Source organism: Scyliorhinus canicula, chromosome 10, assembly GCF_902713615.1.
Source record: "Scyliorhinus canicula chromosome 10, sScyCan1.1, whole genome shotgun sequence".
Lineage (NCBI taxonomy): Eukaryota > Metazoa > Chordata > Chondrichthyes > Carcharhiniformes > Scyliorhinidae > Scyliorhinus > Scyliorhinus canicula.
Window position 1 is genome coordinate 163,477,475 of NC_052155.1, and position 20,099 is coordinate 163,497,573.

General features: G+C 48.6%; 1 protein-coding gene across 4 annotated transcripts in view; it reads left to right on the forward strand.

Annotated features, from left to right (window-relative positions):
* neto1l (neuropilin (NRP) and tolloid (TLL)-like 1, like) overlaps positions 1-20,099 on the forward strand; it is a 376,641-nt gene that overhangs the window by 153,091 nt on the left and 203,451 nt on the right. Inside the window, exon 1 of one of the 4 annotated variants that reach the window (XM_038810067.1) lies at positions 10,365-10,511. The exons of the other annotated variants lie outside the window; for them this stretch is intronic. Coding sequence (XP_038665995.1) covers positions 10,457-10,511 — 55 coding nt within the window. The 5' untranslated portion in view covers positions 10,365-10,456. Of the gene's footprint in view, positions 1-10,364; positions 10,512-20,099 lie in introns of those variants that run through there. 4 annotated transcript variants of the gene reach the window in all.

Genomic DNA, 20,099 nt, shown 5'->3' on the forward strand with positions numbered 1-20,099 from the left:
TGCTGGGACCTTTGAACCCATCAGCTGAGGGCAGCTGAACGAATCAGCTGCCCGCCCACCAGGAGAGTCGAAAGCGAACCCGCTTGTGCATAATTAATTAGCTTCCCAGCACGAAATCTGATACAGGATCCCACTATTCTGGTTGGCCGGACAGGCGCCGCTGGAGCCGAAGTGGGAGAATTCCACCCTGGAGGAATAAGAGGGGAGCTGAGGAGTAATTGTTATTTTTGTCCGAGAGGTTTGTGGAGATCTGGAACTCACAGCGAGGGTGAGATCCCGATCGCTCCCGGCGGAGTGAGTTGGGTGACTTGCGATTGGCCCAGCATGGATCCCGATTTGGGGCTCGCACGTGATTCACCCGATGTGCCCAGATCCACGCTGGGAGCAACGGGGGTCACTGAATCTATTGTCTCTATCGAAGAAAGAGAGATGCCTACAGTTCCTTGTAGACAATGGCTAGTTGCTTATCTGTGATTAAAATCCATGCAGTTGCACAAAATGATACTGGGCTATCAATAAAAATAAACCACAAATTAGTTCAATTCCTAAACTGAGTTCTAACACAAAAGAATGGTGTAGAATTGTGACACATGTGGGGACATTGTAGCTCAGAAATCTGCGATTAAAACACCTAAATACAAATCTCTTGATCACCTTTACAGCAGGAAGTGTTGGGGTCGTAGAGGAAATGGGTAACATTAGAAGCATCGATGTTGCTAATGTAATAATGATGTCTGATCACACGACTAGATAGCTGGGAGATATTGTGAAGAGATCGGAAGCTTTTATCTTGTGTGGAGGAACGATGCATAAATATTTGCTGTAAATATGTGTTTCTGGTTAAAAGGACTATGGACTCGAGCCACAGACTTTTTGTAGGCCAGACACTCCCCAAACCCTGCCAAAACCCCGACCATAACAAGCAAACATGGGTCAGCGAGTGAAAGACACAGCAAAGACAGAAAGTAACTACAAGAAATGTGAACCTCAAAGGAAGGACAAAAGAAAAAAATCCAAGTCTCACCGAGTTGTCGGGATATCACAAGGGCGGCAGGGGAAAAGCAGCGATACACATCCGTAAACCAGGCAGGGAGCACAGGCCTGAGGCAGCTAGCAACTGCTGAGAAGGAGGATCAAAGGCAAGGGGTTAGTCGAAGAATGGAATCCACCCTACCATTCCGCAAGGAAGGCCGAGAAAAAGGAAAATTGGAGAAAAAGTTTTGCGAGGTACAGAACTGCTTCAGGAGTACATTTAAAAAAACCCAGAAAGGTGAGGGCCTGAATTTCACATGCCCCAATGGGCATATTACCAGCAGCAGGGGGAAGTGCTCATGTAAAATGAGGTGGCCTCCCACACCGCCACCTTCCTGCCCACCCCCAAGCTCACTCCCATAATATGGGGAGCGGGCAGATGCAGCTCGCCTGCCCTAATAACATTTTCAATTAATGGTCATTTAGGTTTGTTATCAAGCCCATTGACCCGAATAATATGCTGCCTGTACCATAATACATTAGATCAGTCCCATACTTTAGGCTGTAGGGATTATCACTGACAATATGGTCGCAAGGTGTCAGTTTGTCAAGACTTAAGCTTCCGATAGAGAAATTCTGCAAGCTTTTGACTCCCACTTCAGCATCTGTTGGAGATGAATAATTGAGAGCGCTAAACTAAACTGAAGAAAACACAGGCCAGGGGAAAGCATGGATTTTTAATCAACAATCTCTCGACCGGCAGGGAACCATGCCTCTGGAATTTTAAGAGACAAGCTGATTCATGGCGGGATCGTGCAGTGGTGTTGCATGAAGCATTATCAGATCACGTAGACACAAATGGGGGCTTTAATGTTGGGAAAGCAGAATTGAGTGTTCTTTCAAGGTGAAGGAGAGAAAGCTTGGAGAAGAACGGGCGAGACCCTTCATAGACCATAAAATGTAAAGCACAGCTACCTAAGCCTGCCAGACAGGCGGAAAGCACGCAAACCAGCATTTTAAAATGTCTCTGGTTTGCCAGGAGGGGAAACAGATTGCCACAATTTTGGAAAAACAAGCCACTTTAAAACTGTCGGTCGCTCAAAAACATTGCCAACCTGTAAAAAGACAGAAAAAATTGTGAAGCAAAGCCATGCATATGAAGTGGAAGAACCACAGAACCAGAAATTAACCATCCTCAAGGAGACAAATGACACTGAAAGCAAATATTAGAGTTTTAAACGTGTGGATGGACACCCCACAGAGTGTTAATTAGACAAAGGAACAGGAGATTCTATTTCATTAAGTGAAGTAAAATGGTTCAAACAGATTCCATTGCAACCCTTATCCATTACACTACAAGATCCAGAAGGGGACAACACTAAAGGTGAAAGGCCAACTCAAGGAAAAGCTGAAATATAAAGATTCGGACATCTTTATATCAGATATCTGATTTCAGAATTCCAGGATGTCTGATATATAAAGATCAGGATGTATGGCGGCAGGGTGGCACGATGGTTAGCACTGTTGCCTCACAACACCAGAGACCTGGGTTAAATTCCGACCGTGGGTGACTGTGGAGTTTGCATGTTCTCCCCCTGGCTGTGTGGGTTTCTTCCGGGTGCTCCAGTTTCCTTCCACAGTCCAAAGATGTGCACGCTAGGTGAATTGGCCATGCCAAAATATCTGCTTAGTGTCTAAAATGGGCAGCTAAGGTGGTTTGGATTTCAATAAGCAGGGGTACGGGGATTGGGTGGGGTTGAGTGCTTTTTCAGAGGATCGGCGCAGACTCGATGGGCCGAATGACTTCCTTCTGCACTGTAGGGCTTCTATGATTCTATATCCTTAAACATCTATTATTCAAAATCTCTCTACTGAGCAAAAAGGCATGAATATGTAAGATACATGAAATTGTTGATGATAATCACAGAACTGTTACAGTGCAAAAGGAGGCCATTCTGGCCAATGTGTCTGCACCAGCTCTGGTTGGCAGCGGCAAGTGGTTGTCTCATCAGTCAACAAGGCAAAAAAATTGTGTTTAAGTGTGATTATGGGCCCGAAAGCAATTGGCTCTTTAAGCATCTGCATGGATTTAACTCAGGTAAATGAAGCAATGGAATGTGCTGACCTCTGTGGACGAGAACCTAACAAAACTAGCCAAGAGCACTTTATTTACTAAATTGGATACAAGCAGCGGACGTTGGACATTGCCTCTTGCCAAAGTATTTCAATTGCTCACTGCCACTATTGTTTCATTAGATTGTCCTTTGGAATTCTGTCTGCTCCAGAAATTTTCCAGAGACCAATCACAAATACTTACAAAAGGTATGGAAGGAATAATATTCCATATGGATGATATTCTCATGCATGGATCTATGAGAGAGGAGGATGATTGCTAGCTTGGAGCATTCCTGAGTGCCTTACTGGATGTAGGCCTACCGCTGAATGAAAAATATGAGTTTTCTAAATCCATGATTAAATGTCTAAGTCACACACTACAAGCTACTGGGATTACAGTCGTTCCACAAGAAATGATAGCTGTAAGCGAATTTCAATGTCTTCCGGTGGCAGCTATGTCTTGAGCTGTTGCACACTTGGCTCCCACCAGGGTACTTTATTTTTGGCCAGTTTCGCCCAGTTTATTGGTGATATTTGGGGGGATGTTTGAGTAGTTCGATGGGATAAGGGCCCCACATGAAAGTAATGCCCAGCAAGTATAATACAAGGCAGCAGACGGGCAAGGAATCGTCATTGGATTCAGAAGCTCCTCAAGCCTCACAGGTGGACAAAATGACAGAGGCTCCTGCTGCGAATCTAGCCTCTCCATGGACTGCCGAGATGCTGGCATGCTTATTTTTGTTTTCTAAAATTTAGAGTGCCCAATTCATTTTTTCCAATTAAGGCATAATTTAGTGTGGCCAATCCACGTATCCTGGACATCTTTTGGTCGTGGGGGTGAAACCCATGCAAACACGGGGAGAATGTGCAAACTCCACACGGACAGTGACCCAGAGTGGGGTTCGAACCTGGGACCTCGGCGCTGTGAAGCAGCAGTGCTAGCCACTGCACCACCGTGCTGCCTCTTCCGACCTTTTCAAGTCAGCCAGAACCCATTCACCAGATTAGCCAAGTTACGTTTGTGGAGCAACATCTCATTGTGGGCCACACGGATTCCCAGATAATGGAAGCTAGTCCTGGCCAGGCAAAATGGCACCTTCCCCAGATCAGCTCCCTTCTCTGGGAGATTCACCAGAAAATATTGGGCGGGATTCTGACGTAATCGGCGGGGCGGGAAACTCCGATGGGAAGGAGTGGTGTGAACCAGTCCGGCGTTGGGCCGCCCCAAAGATGCGGAATCCTCCGCACCTTCAGGGGCTAGGCCAGCTCTGGAGTGGTTTGCGCTGCGCGGGCCAGCGGGGAAGGGGCTTGGCGCCATGCCAACTGGCGCCGAAGGGCCTCTGAAGGCCGGCGCGAGTTGCCGCATGCATGGGAGCGCCAGTGTGTGCTGATGTCATCCCAGCGCATGCGCAGAGGGCTTCAGAGGGTCTCTGCATCGGCAATGGCGGACCGCTCCAGCTGCCGTAGCGGACGAATAGAGTGCCCCCAAGGCACAGGCCCGCCCGTGGATTGGTGGGCCCCGATCGCGGGGCAGACCACCGTGGGGGCACCTCCCGGGGCCAGAGCCCCCCGTGCGCCGCCCCCCCCGAAAAACCCTGAGGCCACTGGCGCCGCCAGGTCCCACCGGTAAGGATCTACTCTAATTTATACCGATGGGACCTGCAAAAAATCGCCGGCTGGAGAATCGCCACAGGGGCCGCTGCCAGCGGCCGCCGACTAGCGCAGCGTGATTCCCGCCCCCCCGCCAAATCCCTGGTCCCAGAGAATTCGGCAGCCAGCGGGGGTGGGATTCACACTGCCCTCCGTCGATTCTCTGACCCGGCGGGGGAGTCGGAGAATCCCACCCATTCACTTTTGCCCCAATTTAGCTTATACCCCGAGAAGGAGCCAAAACTCCGAAGTAGCTTCATTAACTCCTCTACGTTGGATAATGAGTCCGTGATATACAGAAGCCGATCAGCCTCATATAAATGCACCCTATGCTCCCTCTTTCCCCCTCCGCCACCCCCAGAAAATATTCCAAGAATTTCAAAAAGGAACCCTGACTCAACCCTATCAAATTATTTTTCAGCATCCATTGAAATAATCACCAGTCACCACTTTGAGGATTTGGAGGCAGTTCAGACAGCATCTTAAGCTGGGCTCCATGTCAATGTTGGCCCCCATTTGCAGGAACCATTTGTTTGCGCCATCTGACTTGGGCCTGCCATTCAGGGCTTGGGGGAAGGAGGGATTGGAGAGATTTGGGGACATGTTTATTGAAGGGTGGTTTGCCGGTATGGCAGAGTTGCTGGAGAAATTCCAGCTCCTGTGAACTAATGTATTTTGGTATTTGCAGGATCGTGAATTTTTGAGTAAGTCATTTCTCCTGCCACCGGCGCCCTCGCTCCTGGATAGGGTCCTGCCCCTGGCCGAGCGAGGGGAGAGGAGGACTTCAGATATTTATGGCTGGATTCTGTTGACGGAGCAGGCTTCATTAGAAAAAGTAAAGAGAACGTGGGAGGGTGAACTCGGTCCAGTTTTAGATGGGGGCACTGTGGAGTGAGGCTCTTCACAGGGCCAACTCCACCTCTTCTTGCGCTAGGCTCTTCTTGATCCAGTTCAGGGTGCTGCACAAGATGCATTTGACCAGGTTGCGGATGAGTGGTTTCTTCTTGAGGGTGGAGGATAGGTGCGTTCGGTGTGCTCAGGGACCAGCGAATTTCAAGCACATGTTTTGATCTTGAATTAAACTTGTAAGCTTCCGGGTCCCCCTTTGCAGCGCCATGTCGGGGATTCTGGGGATTCACCTGGAGCTGTGTCCGTTGGTGGCTATTTGTGGTGTATTGCAGTCGCCGGTACTGCAGACAGTGGTGAAGGGCGGATGTGCTCAACTTCACCTTATTAATAGCCCGGAAGCAAGTTCTACTCAGGTGGAGGCCCCCAGTACCACCTAGTGACTCAGCCTGGCTGAGTGATCTGATGGAACTTTTGTATCTTGAGAAGGTTAAGTGTAATTGAAAGAGTCAGGTGAAATGGTTCTGCTTGAGGTGGCAGACTTTGATCACCTTTCTCAGGGAATCAGTCACTGTCAGTTGCTGCTGGTGAGGAGGGCAGGGTGGGGGTGTGAGGATGGCATGGATGGCTTGGTTTTTGTTAAGTGTTTTTTGTTCATGGGAGGTTGGGGTTGAGGGTGTAGTTATGGGTGGGTGTATTTTTCTAAGATGTTTGTTGTATGTTGTTGGTTTGTTTTGTCTTGTTATAATGAAAAATCTTTCTGAAGGAAAATATGTTTTCAAAATATACATTTCCCCAACCAAGGACCATAACTGAGCTTCAAACATTGAACCATCTACCCTGAAATCGTGGCACATTACGACCCAAACATACTGACCATAGATGTGGCAGATACATCAACTACAGGTCTTGGGGCAGTATTATTTTAAGTGCAAAAAGATAGCAAGTGTATCCTGCCTTGAGGTCACCGATATTAATGGAACAAAGATGCACCACAATAGAAAAATAAGTTTTGGAAACAACATGGGGGTGTGATAAATTTTTAGACAATGCAGTTACATTTCAAAATTTAAATAGACCATCAACCACTCATCACACTTTCGACAAGATTTCAGATTAAGATTGATGAGGTATGACTCCATCCCAGAGTATGTGCGAGGAAAATGTCAAACAGCGGTCACATTGTCGTGAATACCATCAAAAGAAACTGAAAAAAAGGACTGAGACTTCATTGAGGAAGTTAAAGCAGATATGTCCTTAATCACCGAGCACCTACCAGCTCCTGCAAGAAAGTTGCAGGAAATAAAACAAGCCCAGAAACAGGAGAAAGAATTTTTTCAAATCCAAGGATATTGTCTGGAAGAATAGTCACAATATATCCTCAGTAATCTGATACTAGACGAGTATTTTGAACAGTGCGAGCACCTCACTGTCATTGAGGATTTACTAGTCTTTAATGAAAGATTAGTCATGCAGAGAGCCCTTTGGCTTGATATATTTCAAAGTCTTCACCAGAACATTTAGGAATTACGAAATGTTGTGCGAGGGCATAACAGTCAGTGTCGTAACCAAGTGCTACTCCTGATACAAAAGAATTGATTTCTAACTTTATCCCTTGTGCTGTTGCACGTTTTACTATGGGCGTAAAACGCGTTTATTGGGGTGTATTAACTTCCAAGTGCTTAACACCACTAGGCTCTGTTCTATGTAATTATTCAGCTTAGGAGTCGCCAGGTGCCGTATAGACACCGTCACGAGTATTCCAAGGTCAAGTTCAAAGTAATAAAGACGATACACCGATTAGTAAGGTCCAAACGATAATATTTATTATACAGTAATAATAAATATTCATGCACACACTAAGAGACTAAGCTATGACTAAACTAAAGTAATCAGAATACTTATCTAACTACTTATCAAAGCTGCTTTGAGATCAGAGCATTGCCTCTGCAATGCCTCCACCTGCTTCTCTGATTCCTCTCTTATCAGAACGGCACGTTGCACGTCCTGATAAGCCTTTTCGTACTGGGTCTGGGAACTGCTGAGATGGGCTAGACAAGACTGATGTGCCCTCTTGGCATCATCCACCTCTCTACCTTTCTCTGCCAACTTCCCTCTTAGATCCAGATTTTCCTTCTCAATGTCCCTGACATCGACCTTACTCATTCGGTTCCTTTCTTCTAAATCTGCCCGGAGCGTCCTGACGACCTCCTCTGTGCCTCGCAATTGTGCCAAACAGGACACAATCGCCATCGGCTTACGTGCTTTACTAAGGTTCTTTTTGTGAATTTGAGAGAGGTTCTCCCACCAAGTATGTCCTATACTTCCGGGACCTGTCTCCTCATTCAAACAAAACTCTTTCCAAAGGGGCCATCCCTTTCCTTGCAGATATTTGCGGAGTTCCAGCTCCCACGTGGGACACTGACCTACTCTGCTACTGCTGCTGGTCGCTGCGACCACAAACCTTTCTGGATCCATCAGACGTTCCATTGCCTGCATGGCCATTTCCTCTGACTCTCTTTTAGTTAATTTGGAACAGGGGGTTGCTGGGGTTGTGTTTCAAGAAACGGGTACGGCTTACACTATGTTCCGTTCACGAAACTGCCGAAAGTTTGTCGCAACAAAATGCTTTCAGTTTTACCTTACAGCCCTGTTAGTACGCATGCACTAAACACACTTCCGAATTACGCTTATTAGTTTGAACACCTTGAATACTCGTGATTTTCTTTACTTTCTTACTTTCTCTGTAATTTGGAGTTCCAATTCAAATTTCAGGGTCCTGGACGGTGTGGGGTTTCCACTTACAACCGTGTCCCGTCAGGATGTCGCCACTAAATGTTGCACGTTTTACTATGGGCGTAAAACGCGTTTATTGGGGTGTATTAACTTCCAAGTGCTTAACACCACTAACACCACTGTAATTATTCAGCTTAGGAGTCGCCAGGTGCCGTATAGACACCGTCACGAGTATTCCAAGGTCAAGTTCAAAGTAATAAAGACGATACACCGATTAGTAAGGTCCAAACGATAATATTTATTATACAGTAATAATAAATATTCATGCACACACTAAGAGACTAAGCTATGACTAAACTAAAGTAATCAGAATACTTATCTAACAGGAACAGGCAAGGTCAGGGAGCGAGGCCTTCGTCCTGGTCTTGGGCTGCAACCTTCAGCAAGCGTTCTGGTCACTGGGGGTTCTAGCGGGCTTAGTTTGCGTAGCGAGCGTCGTACTGGCACTTACGGTTCGGCGGCTGGTGCTCGACGGCTGGAGTCAGGAGTCAAGTTCAGGATCACAGGTAGCCGGAGCACAAAAACAGACCGGACAACACGAGGGTCCCGTCTTTTATAGGGACCCCAATGTCCTTCCTTCTTCTTGGGCGGGCTTTAACCTTTGGATATCTATTGGGTCAATTCCTCATCGATACTGTTTGAATTCCCCAATGCGAGGGGGTCTCCGTGATGGGGGGGGCGTTTCTTATGCCCTTTTGTTTGGAGGTTTCTGGTGCCTCGATGTCTGGGTCTTGATTCAAATGTGTCCATTCAGAATCAAATGTTTCTATTGTGTGGGTGTTCAGGTCTGATTGCCTCATTAGCATGCAAAGCGTTTTGCCATTTGCACCTAGCTAAGGTCTTCTCACCTGAGCCCAAACTGGTTTCTGCTACTTGCAGAATGCAAAATGCTCTCTTTGCAGACTGCCGTTCTGGCTAAACTGCCTGTTTCCCTGCAGTCTTAGCGCTTGGCTTATTTTGTAGCTCAGCGTCCATTTTAGGTGGCTACAGTGCCGTAAACAGTCAAAAACAAAAAGAACCATGATTACCTTCTTCTTTGCTGTCAATACCATGGGAGTTCCTGGGAATTGACTTATTTGATTTTAAGGAGAAGCCTTCTTTATCGGTTTTTATTATTATTTGCAATGGACTGGAGCTGCACCCTCCCAGGCAGGTGGGACGTACTCCATATTTCCTGACTTATGTAGTGCAAATGATGGATTGGCTTTGGGGAGTCAGCAGGTGTGTTACTCGCCGTGGGAGTTCCAGCCTCTGACCTGTTCTTGTAGCCACAGTATTTATATAGATTTCATAGAATTTACAGTGCAGAAGGAGGCCATTCGGTCCATCGAGTCTGCACCGGCTCCTGGAAAGAGCACCCTACCCAAGGTCAACAACTCCACCCTACCCCTACAACCCAGTAACCCCACCCAACACTAAGGGCAATTTTGGACACTAAGGGCAATTTATCATGGCCAATCCACCTGACCTGCACATCTTTGGACTGTGGGAGGAAACCGGAGAACCCGGAGGAAACCCACGCACACACGGGGAGGATGTGCAGACTCCGCACAGACAGTGACCCAAGCCGGAATCGAACCTGAGACCCTGGAGCTGTGAACCCATTGTGCTATCCACAATGCTACCGTGCTGCCCCTTTTTAAAATTGTATGTGATGGAGCACATGAGACACTTATTGGCCTTTATGTAGCTATGGAAACCGAGCTTTTACTGTTAGCGAGCTGCTGCTGTTTGACTTCTTAATTACTGTTCATAGAATTAGATCATATGGTAGATCACTATGGTTAGCCCAGTTCAGTTTCTGCCCAATGGTAACCCCACCAGAATGTTGATATAGGGGGATTCAGCGACGGTAATGTAAACCCCTGCCACACAAGACAAGAAGGAGCTACAGAATTAAAGTTAAAATCTTTGTGAGACATGCTGTAAAATACAAATTTAAAAATGGATAGCTGCTGCATTTAAAACAAGTTGCCGCCTTGAAGAAGAAATGAATATTACTGGATTCATGCATTTTTACAGATGATTAGAAAATTCCGAGATGTATAATTCAAGAGCTGAACTGTCACTCTGAGGAATGATAGTACTCTCCGAGCTGAGGAATCTAATACCCCTCTGGAAGATTCAGCTTGGTAAGAAATATCTTTGATAAGGCCTTGTGAGTCTCCTAATGTGAATTTTACTACATCTCCCACAGGACATGCAGGAATAGTAGTTAGAAAATGTAAGAGTGGATGCATCTCTGACAAGGACAATATATCTGTTTGGGAAGGCTGCAACGTCTGAGGGGAGATTTTTTTTTTAAATGAATGTACTAAAGTCTCCCCTTATCCACTCAAGGCAATTAGATTTTTTAAAAATGTGCCGCATTTTGAGTTCAAGCACCGATTAAATGTGATCTGGATATTTTTTTCCTCTTAATTATGCAATTAGCATATCATTCATGCTCACCTGTCATCTATTCCCAGAGTTTTACTTCCATTTCTCAGTCGCTGCTTGACCTTGCAAACTCCATCAAGCTTCGTTGACTGTTTGATTTAGCTGTGGTACTGCCACGCTGCTCAATGATCGTGTCTTTGTTGTTCCCCAGGAACTAACTACTGTATTTATGTTTCACATCACCTCTTTATGTGCTGCGCTATGGATTCCTGTTTGTCAGGAAGAACACATTAAATGTGGCATCCACATAGTCACGAAACAGGAAACTTTCATCCTGTCAATCTGTGATGGATTTGAACAAGGTCCCAGATTTCGGCTACTGCCACACTAACCGTCGCTCGGAGGAGAATTCCTTTGGAAGCGATTTAACTAAAGAGAATACAGAGGGCGGAATTCTCCCCCCCACTCCCCCCCCGACACTGTGTGGGAGAGTCCCGCCACGCCGCCCTGGCACCCGCACGCAATTCGCCCACCCTCCCCCCCCCCCCCAAACCGGCGTGGCGAGATTCACGGCTGGCCGCTAGGCGAATTGCCGCTCGCCGTTTGTAACGGGCGAGTGGCGATTCTCCGGCCCGGATGGGCCGAGTGGCCTGCCCAACATGACGGGTTCCTGCCGGCGCTGTCCACACCTGGCCGCTGCCGGCAGGAACAGCCCTGTGGGGGGGGGGGGGTGGGGGGGAATGGGGTTTCTTGCACCGGGTGGGGGGCCTGCGATTGGTGCCCACTGATCGGCGGGCCGGCCTCTCTGAAGCAGGACCTCCTTTCCTCCGCCGCCCCACAAGATCCATGCGACATCTTCTTGTGGAGCAGCCGCGGGGAGGACGGCAACCGCACATGCGCGGGTGACGTCATTTACGCGGCGCCGCTTTTACGTGGCGCCAAGGTCCGGCGTGCGTAAATGATGTGGCGCCGCTCCTAGCCCCCCGGGGGCGGGGGAATAGCGGGCTGGGAGCGGCTTCCGACGCCGAAGTGTAACAATCAGGTTTTCACTCCGGCGTCGGGACTTAGTCTCCCGATGGGAGAATTGCGCCCAGGGAAGGCTTCCCCTACAAAGTCCCACCTGCCCCAGCATAAAATCGCTACCAAGTCGGGACAATTGGGAACCTAGAGGGCCTCCCCTCCATGCAATTGCACACACCCTTGCCGCCCTCCGGTCCCGCGCCTTAAATCCCATCGGGCTGGTGGGGAGGGAGGGGGATTGGGGCAATGGTTGTGGCGGTGGATGGGGGAGGCACACAGAGTAAAACAGAGAATTGCACTCCGTACGCCCGATGGGGCTCCCTAAGTGCTGTTTTCACTGTTCCACATTTGTGGGAATCAATGCTAAACGGTGTCTGGCTGGGGTCTCCTTGGTGAGGCTGATAGATGCCGGGCACGGGTTAGATCTGGTGACAGTATAGTTGAGTGTGTCTTTAAGCTGTTTTACTGTGTGAGTCTGGGTCCCACCCATTGTGGCCGGATGCTCTTCACCTTTATACAATGCTTTGTGCCAATTCTTCCTCAGGGCTCAGGGAAAACAGACCTGTGCACTTGCCTGGTTCACAAATTGGACATTGGGCCCATGCGTGACTTCAGCAGCTATTTCTGTCTTTTCATACCAGGGTCAAGTGCACAGTTCAGTATGTGAGTCCTGGACCAGTGCAAAAAATGTGTGTACAGAGGTGGGCCTGTCGCAAGTCCTCCTTGGATCTCCAACATAGTATTCCAGCTTCCCAACAGAGTTCAGAACTCCTTAAAACTCGTCCCTCGCTTCTTTCATCCTTGCATCTGCTTCCACGCCAGCCCATGCCACCTGAAATTCTTCAATGTCACCTCCAAGCCTACATGTACCCTCCATGCTCCCTCAGATGACGCACGACACCCCTGTGCCCCTTAGGTATCTTCTACAGACACGTAACAGGTATCCACTATGTAGAGTGTGCATATCCCAGGCAACATCAATGGAAAATATTTAGTATTCTTTAGGGAAGATCAAAGAACCTCTCACAGCATAATACAAGCTTCAATATCATTAGTATCATGAGATAAAAATGCATTCTGCCATGTGGAAAATCGTTTGTGCCAGCGAGCCAAAAACCATGGTCAGAGTTTTACACAGTGTACCTCACCACCCACCCCCCCCCCCCCCACCCCCACAACTACCCCGCAACCCCCCTCCCTCCCCCACCAGCCCGATGGGATCTGAGGCGCGGGAACGGAGGCCGGCAGGGTGGCGTGCAATTGCATGGAGGGGAGGCCATCTAGGTTCCCACTTGTCCCGACTTGGTAGCAATTTTATGCTGGGGCAGGTAGGAACTCAGAGGGGAAGCCTTCCCTTGCCCCAGAAGAATATTTTCCTGCCCTGTCTCAATGTAGATGGCAAATCAGGAGGACAAACACATCAATAAACATAGAACATAGAACATAGAACGATACAGCGCAGTACAGGCCCTTCGGCCCTCGATGTTGCACCGACATGGAAAAAAAAACTAAAGGCCATCTAACCTACACTATGCCCTTATCATCCATATGCTTATCCAATAAACTTTTAAATGCCCTCAATGTTGGCGAGTTCACTACTGTTGCAGATAGGGCATTCCACGGCCTCACCACTCTTTGCGTAAAAAACCCACCTCTGACCTCTGTCCTATATCTATTACCCCTCAATTTAAGGCTATGTCCCCTCGTGCTAGCCACCTCCATCCGCGGGAGAAGGCTCTCGCTGTCCACCCTATCTAACCCTCTGATCATTTTGTATGCCTCTATTAAGTCACCTCTTAACCTTCTTCTCTCTAACGAAAACAACCTCAAGTCCATCAGCCTTTCCTCATAAGATTTTCCCTCCATACCAGGCAACATCCTGGTAAATCTCCTCTGCACCCGTTCCAAAGCCATCACGTCCTTCCTATAATGAGGCGACCAGAACTGTACGCAATACTCCAAATGCGGCCGTACTAGAGTTTTGTACAACTGCAACATGACCTCGTGGCTCCGGAACTCAATCCCTCTACCAATAAAGGCCAACACACCATAGGCCTTCTTCACAACCCTATCAACCTGGGTGGCAACTTTCAGGGATCTATGTAAATGGACACCGAGATCCCTCTGCTCATACACACTACCAAGAATTTTACCATTAGCCAAATATTCCGCATTCCTGTTATTCTTTCCAAAGTGAATCACCTCACACTTCTCCACATTAAACTCCATTTGCCACCTCTTAGCCCAGCTCTGCAGCTTATCTATGTCCCTCTGTAACCTGCAACATCCTTCCGCACTGTCTACAACTCCACCGACTTTAGTGTCGTCTGCAAATTTACTCACCCATCCTTCTGCGCCCTCCTCTAGGTCATTTATAAAAATGACAAACAGCAACGGCCCCAGAACAGATCCTTGTGGTACGCCACTCGTAACTGAACTCCATTCTGAACATTTCCCATCAACTACCACTCTCTGTCTTCTTTCAACTAGCCAATTTCTGATCCACATCTCTAAATCACCCTCAATCCCCAGCCTCCGTATTTTCTGCAATAGCCGACCGTGGGGAACCTTATCAAACGCTTTACTGAAATCCATATACACCACATCAACTGCTCTACCCTCGTCTACCTGTTCAGTCACCTTCTCAAAGAATATCTCAAAGCTGCATCTCAGGTGGAACAGGATGGGGCCGCTCCATGAGAAATCCTCTGACTCAGGGTGCCCTTCCCTTCAGGCCCGTTGAGCTCCAGACCTTCCTCCGCACCCCTCAATCCTGGTCTATCCCCCAACTATTTCCCAAAACACAATCGCTTCCATTGCAATACCTTGGGCATTCCTAATCGTACCTGTCCTGGGACCCTTACCAATTGCCTGTCCTCCTGTCCCCAGGGCTCAGTGGCAGGCAGCTCAGTGGCAGTGCCTCGTCTGGCTATTGTAGCAATGTGCCTGGAGGATTTGAAGAACTGCTGGCCAATCTGAGTGAGCATCAGCTCTTCAAGCCAAGACTTTCTTCTGAGTGAGGTATGGAAGTCTTGATGTATGCCAGTCAATGCTTGTTAGAGTGTAATATGACATCAGGGTTTCTGAAGTTTGTAGGCATGTGTCCCCTTCTGATCTAAAAATACAGGTCCACAGAGACAACATCTTTTGAGACTCTCATTCATTTTCAGATGAATGGAAGGTCTACTGTGCTGAATGCCATTCGCACTTGAAACTCAATGAGGCATTGATAATAGTAACAGCTGCCCAAAGGTGATAGCAAATGCTGACAGGACATTTTTCTAATTGTTTACTGCATTATGGTGCTTTCTCCATTGGAAAAGTACTGGAAGGCACATCAATAACCACATAAGGCTGCTCAATGTAAGGGTCAATTTACATTTAAAGGACAGATGCCTTTTATGAAACACTGCATAAAAAACACATCTATATTACAATTCAACACTTAATAGCGACATCTGAAAATGTGAACAGATTTTACACTTAAATTTCAGAATCTCCCAAATTCCTCAGCAAATGCCATTTCTCAAATCTGGCACACTTCCAAAACCCTGCACCATCAAATGAAAACAATGTGTGGGAGGATTGTTGCCCCCCCCCCATTTAAAATGGGAGACATGACCTCAACATCGACAGGCATATCTTTTGCATATTGGACATCACAACTGACAATGAGGCCAAAGTAAACGGCACAAGGTCAGGATGCAGAGAAAAATTGGATTTATTCCAAAAATCTCAACAGCTGAATCTTGTGAACTTCCAAATGGTTAGTTTGGAGGCAGAGAGGGTATTTAATCAGGGGAAGAGTGGCAGGTGAGGACTCTACCACTATCCCACCCGCACTCTGATTAAGTCTATGGCTGGAAGACCCATGGATGGCTTTCCCGCCCCTCCACCAACTGATGCCCTCAAGTTGGTATTTAATGCCCACCTTCCTGTTATCACTCACCTTTACCTGTGCCCCTCTTTGTCCATGATCTCGGGTGTGCAAAGTATGAGCTCCCCGCTGACGCTGCTGATTTCAGAAGAGCACCGATTAAATGTGATCTGGATATTTTTTCCCTCTTAATTATGCAATTAGCATATCATTCATGCTCACCTGTCTTCTATTTCCAGAGTTTTACTTTCATTTCTCAGTCGCTGCTTGACCTTGCAAACTCCATCAAGCTTTGTTGGCTGTTTGATTTAGCTCTGGTACTGTCACGCTGCTCAATGATCATGTCTTTGTTGTTCCCCAGGAACTAACTACTGTATTTATGTTTCACATCACCTCTTTATGTGCTGCGCTATGGATTCCTGTTTGTCAGGAAGTACACATTTAATGTGGCATCCACATAGTCACGAAACAGGAAACTTTCATCCTGTCAATCTGTGATGGATTTGAACAAGGTCCCAGATTTCGGCTACTGCCCCACTGACCGTCCCTCGGAGGAGAATTCCTTTGGACGCGTTTTAACTAAAGAAAATACAGGGTCTGTTCTGGACTCTGGGTTAGCTGGCTCAAATGGTTCCCCAATCTCTGGACTGCCCGTTACGATCGCCGGAGAGCTGGGATGTCCTCGAATCCCAACACCCCCAACACATACCGGCAAGACACCCCCAGGACTGATCCCTTGTGTGGACAAAATGTCAGCCTGGCACTGCCAACCTGGCAACCTGACAATGCCCCTGTCAGCCTGGCAGTGTCATCTGGGCACTTTGGCAATACCTGGGTGGCAACCAGGTGGCACTGCCAGGGTTCTGGGCTCGAAGTGCCAAGGTGCCCGGGTGGCACCAGCAGTGTCAGGGTTACAGCCTGGCCACAGGCCAACCACCCCCGGATCTCTGATCACCTGGGGGTGGGGGGCTCCCCAAGTGCCGTTTTGACTGGTCCGCATTGGTGGGGATCAGTGCTAAACGGTGTCTGGCTAGGGTCTCCTTGGCGAGACTGATAGATACCGGGCGCAGGTTAGATCTGGTGACAGTATAGTTGAGTGGGTTTTTAAGCTGTGAGTCTGGGTTCCCACCCATTGTGGCCAGATGCTCTTCACCTTTATACAATGCTTTGTGCCAATTCTTCCTCAGGGCTCAGGGAAAACAGACCTGTGCACTTGCCTGGTTCACAAATTGGACATCGGGCCCATGAATGACTTCTGAAGCCATTTCTGTCTTTTCATACCAGGGTCAAGTGCACAGTTCAGTATGTGAGCCTTGGACCAGTGCAAAAGATGTGTGTACAGAGGTGGGCCTGTCGTAAGTCCTCCTTGGATCTCCATCATAGTATTCCAACTTCCCAACAGAGTTCAGAACCCCTTAAAACTCGTCCTTCGCTTCTTTCATCCTTGCATCTGCTTCCACGCCAGCCCACGCCACCTGAAATTCTCCAATGTCACCTCCAAGCCTACATGTACCCTCCATGCTCCCTCAGATGACCCATGCCACCCCTGTGCCCCTCATGTATCTTCTACAGACACGTATCAGGTATCCACTATGTAGAGTGTGCATATCCCAGGCAACATCAATGGAAAATATTTTATATTCTTTAGGAGAGATCAACGAACTTCTCACAATATAGTAAAAGCTTCAATATCATTAGTATCATGAGATAAAAGTGCATTCTGCCATGTGGAAAATCGTTTGTGCCAACAAGCCAAAAACCATGGTCAGAGTTCTACACTGTGTTCACCCCCATCCACCCCTCCCACCTCCCACCGCCACAACCACCCCCCAGCCCCCCTCCGTCCCCCACAAGCCCGATGGGTTCTGAGGCGTGGGACCGGAGGCCGGCAGGGCGGCGTGCAAGTGCATGGAGGAGAGGCCCTCAGAGTTCCCACTTGTCCCGACCTGGTCCAGATTTTATGTTGGGGCAGGTGGGACCTCAGACGGGAAGCCTTCCCTTGCCCCAGAAGAATGTTTTCCTGCCCTGTCTCAATGCAGATGGCAACTCAGGAGGATAAACATATCAATAAACAAAGCTGGATCTCAGGTGGGAATGGGATGGGTGCCTCCGTCAGAAATCCTCTGACTCAGGGTGCCCTTCCCTTAAGGCCCGTTGAGCTCCAGACCTTCCTCCTCACTCCTCAATCCTGGCCTGTCCCCCGACTTTTTCCCAAAACACAATCACTTCCCTTGCAAGTACCTCAGGCATTCCCTATCGTACCTGTCCTGGGACCCTTACCAATTACCTGTCCTCCTGTTCCCTGGACGCTGTGGCAGGCAGCTCCATGTAGTGCCTCGTCTGGCTATTGTAGCAATGTGCCTGGAGGATTTGAAGAACTGCTGGCCAATCTGAGTGAGCATCAGCTCTTCAAGCCAAAACTTTCTTCTGAGTGAGGTATGGAAGTCTTGATGTATGCCAGTCAATGCTTATTAGAGTGTAATATGACATCAGGGTTTCTGAAGTTTGTAGGCATGTGTCCCCTTCTGATCTAAAAATACAGGTCCACAGAGGCAACGGGTGGGATTCTCCCGTACCCGGCGGGGCAGGGGGTCCCGGCGGGATGGAGTGGCATGAACCACAACGGCGTCGGCTCACCCCAAAGGTGCAGAATCCTCCGCACCTTCAGGGGCTAGACCGGCACAGGAGTGGTTTGCGTCCCACCGGCTGGAGTGGAAGGCCTTTGGCGCCATGCCAGCCGGGGCCAAAGGGACTTCACCGGCCGGCGCAAGTCTGCACAAGCACGGGAGCATCAGCGGCTGCTGACGTCATCCCCATGCATGCATGGGGGGGGGGTCACCTACGCGTCGGCTATCGCGGAGGCTGACACGGTCGACACGTAGGAAAAGAGTGCTCCCACGGCACAGGTCCGCCTGCGGATTGGTGGGCCCCGATCGTGGGCCAGGCCACCGTGGGGGCACCCCCCAGGGCCAGATCGCCCCACGTCCCCCCAGGACCCCAGAGCCTGCCCGCGCCGCCAGGTCCCGCCGTTAAGAGACCTGGTCTGATCCACGCCGGTGGCAAAAAACCAGCGGGACTTCAGCCCATCAGGGGCCTGAGAATTCGGGCAGCCCCGGGGCCCATTGAGTTGCGCCTATCCCTGCAATTCTCCGAGGCGGGCGGCGCGACTCACGCCTCGCCGACTTTTGGGGGGGTTGGAGAATTTGGCGGCCGGCAGGGATAGGATTCACGCCGACCCCCGGCGATTCTCCGACCCGGCAGAGGTTTGGAGGATCCCGCCCAACATCTTTTGAGACTGTGCTGAATGGCATTCGCACTTGAAACTCAATGAGGCATTGATAATAGTCACAGCTGCCCAAAGGTGATATCAAAGGCTGACAGGACATTTTGCTGATCGTTCATTGCATTATGGTGCTTTCTCCATTGGAAAAGTACTGTAAGGCACATCAATAACCACATAAGGCTGCTCAATGTAAGGGTCAATTTACTTTTAAAGGACAGATCCCTTTTATTAATCATTGCATTAAAAACACATCTATATTATAATACAACATTTCAGAGCTACATCTGAAAATGTGAAAAGATTTTACACTTACATTTCCGAATGTCCCAAATTCCTCAGCAAATGCCATTTGTCAAATCTGGCACGCTTCCAAAACCCTGCACCATCAAATGAAAACAATGTGAGGGAGACTTGTTGCCCCCCCCCCATTTAAAATGGGAGACTTGAGCTCAACATCGATGTGGTGAATGTAACTTAGTAATTCACACTGTATTTACCAATACCATTGTAAGCGCAGTAGCATTATCTGACCACTAGGAGGAGTAGCTCTGGGAATGCTCAGGAGTTTGTACCTGGGCTCCACCCTTGGCTCCGCCCACGACTCCTCCCCCTGGACTTGCTGTATAAATACCCTTGTGCAGAGTCAGCCTGCAGTTCATCGAGAGTTCAACAGGTAACAGGCTGGCTCTAGTTAGTAGATTAAAACCACTGTTCATATCTTAAAGCACGTGTCTAGTGAATTGATGGTTCCATCAATCGACAGGCATCTTTTGCATATTAGACATCACAACCGACAGTGAGGCCAGATGAAAATGCCACAAGGTCAGGATGCAGAGAAAGATTGGATTTTATCCTAAAATCTAAACAGCAGAATCTTGTGAACTTCCAAATGGTTAGTTTGGTGGCAGAGAGGGTATTTAATCAGGGGAAGGGTGGCAGGTAAGGACTCTACCACTACCCCACCCGCACTGGACTGAGCTGGACTTCTGGCTATGCAACCCTTGATCCTGTGTGAAGACCTGCTGCTGGCCTGCCAGGTGCCTGAGTAGCTCCCAATGTTGTGAGCCTTCCTGAAAAGAGTTGATGCGAGGGTCTCACCATCTCTCCAGCTGTTGGGTGAGACGCCCATCACCTCTGCAAGAATCCACCCTCCGAACCCTG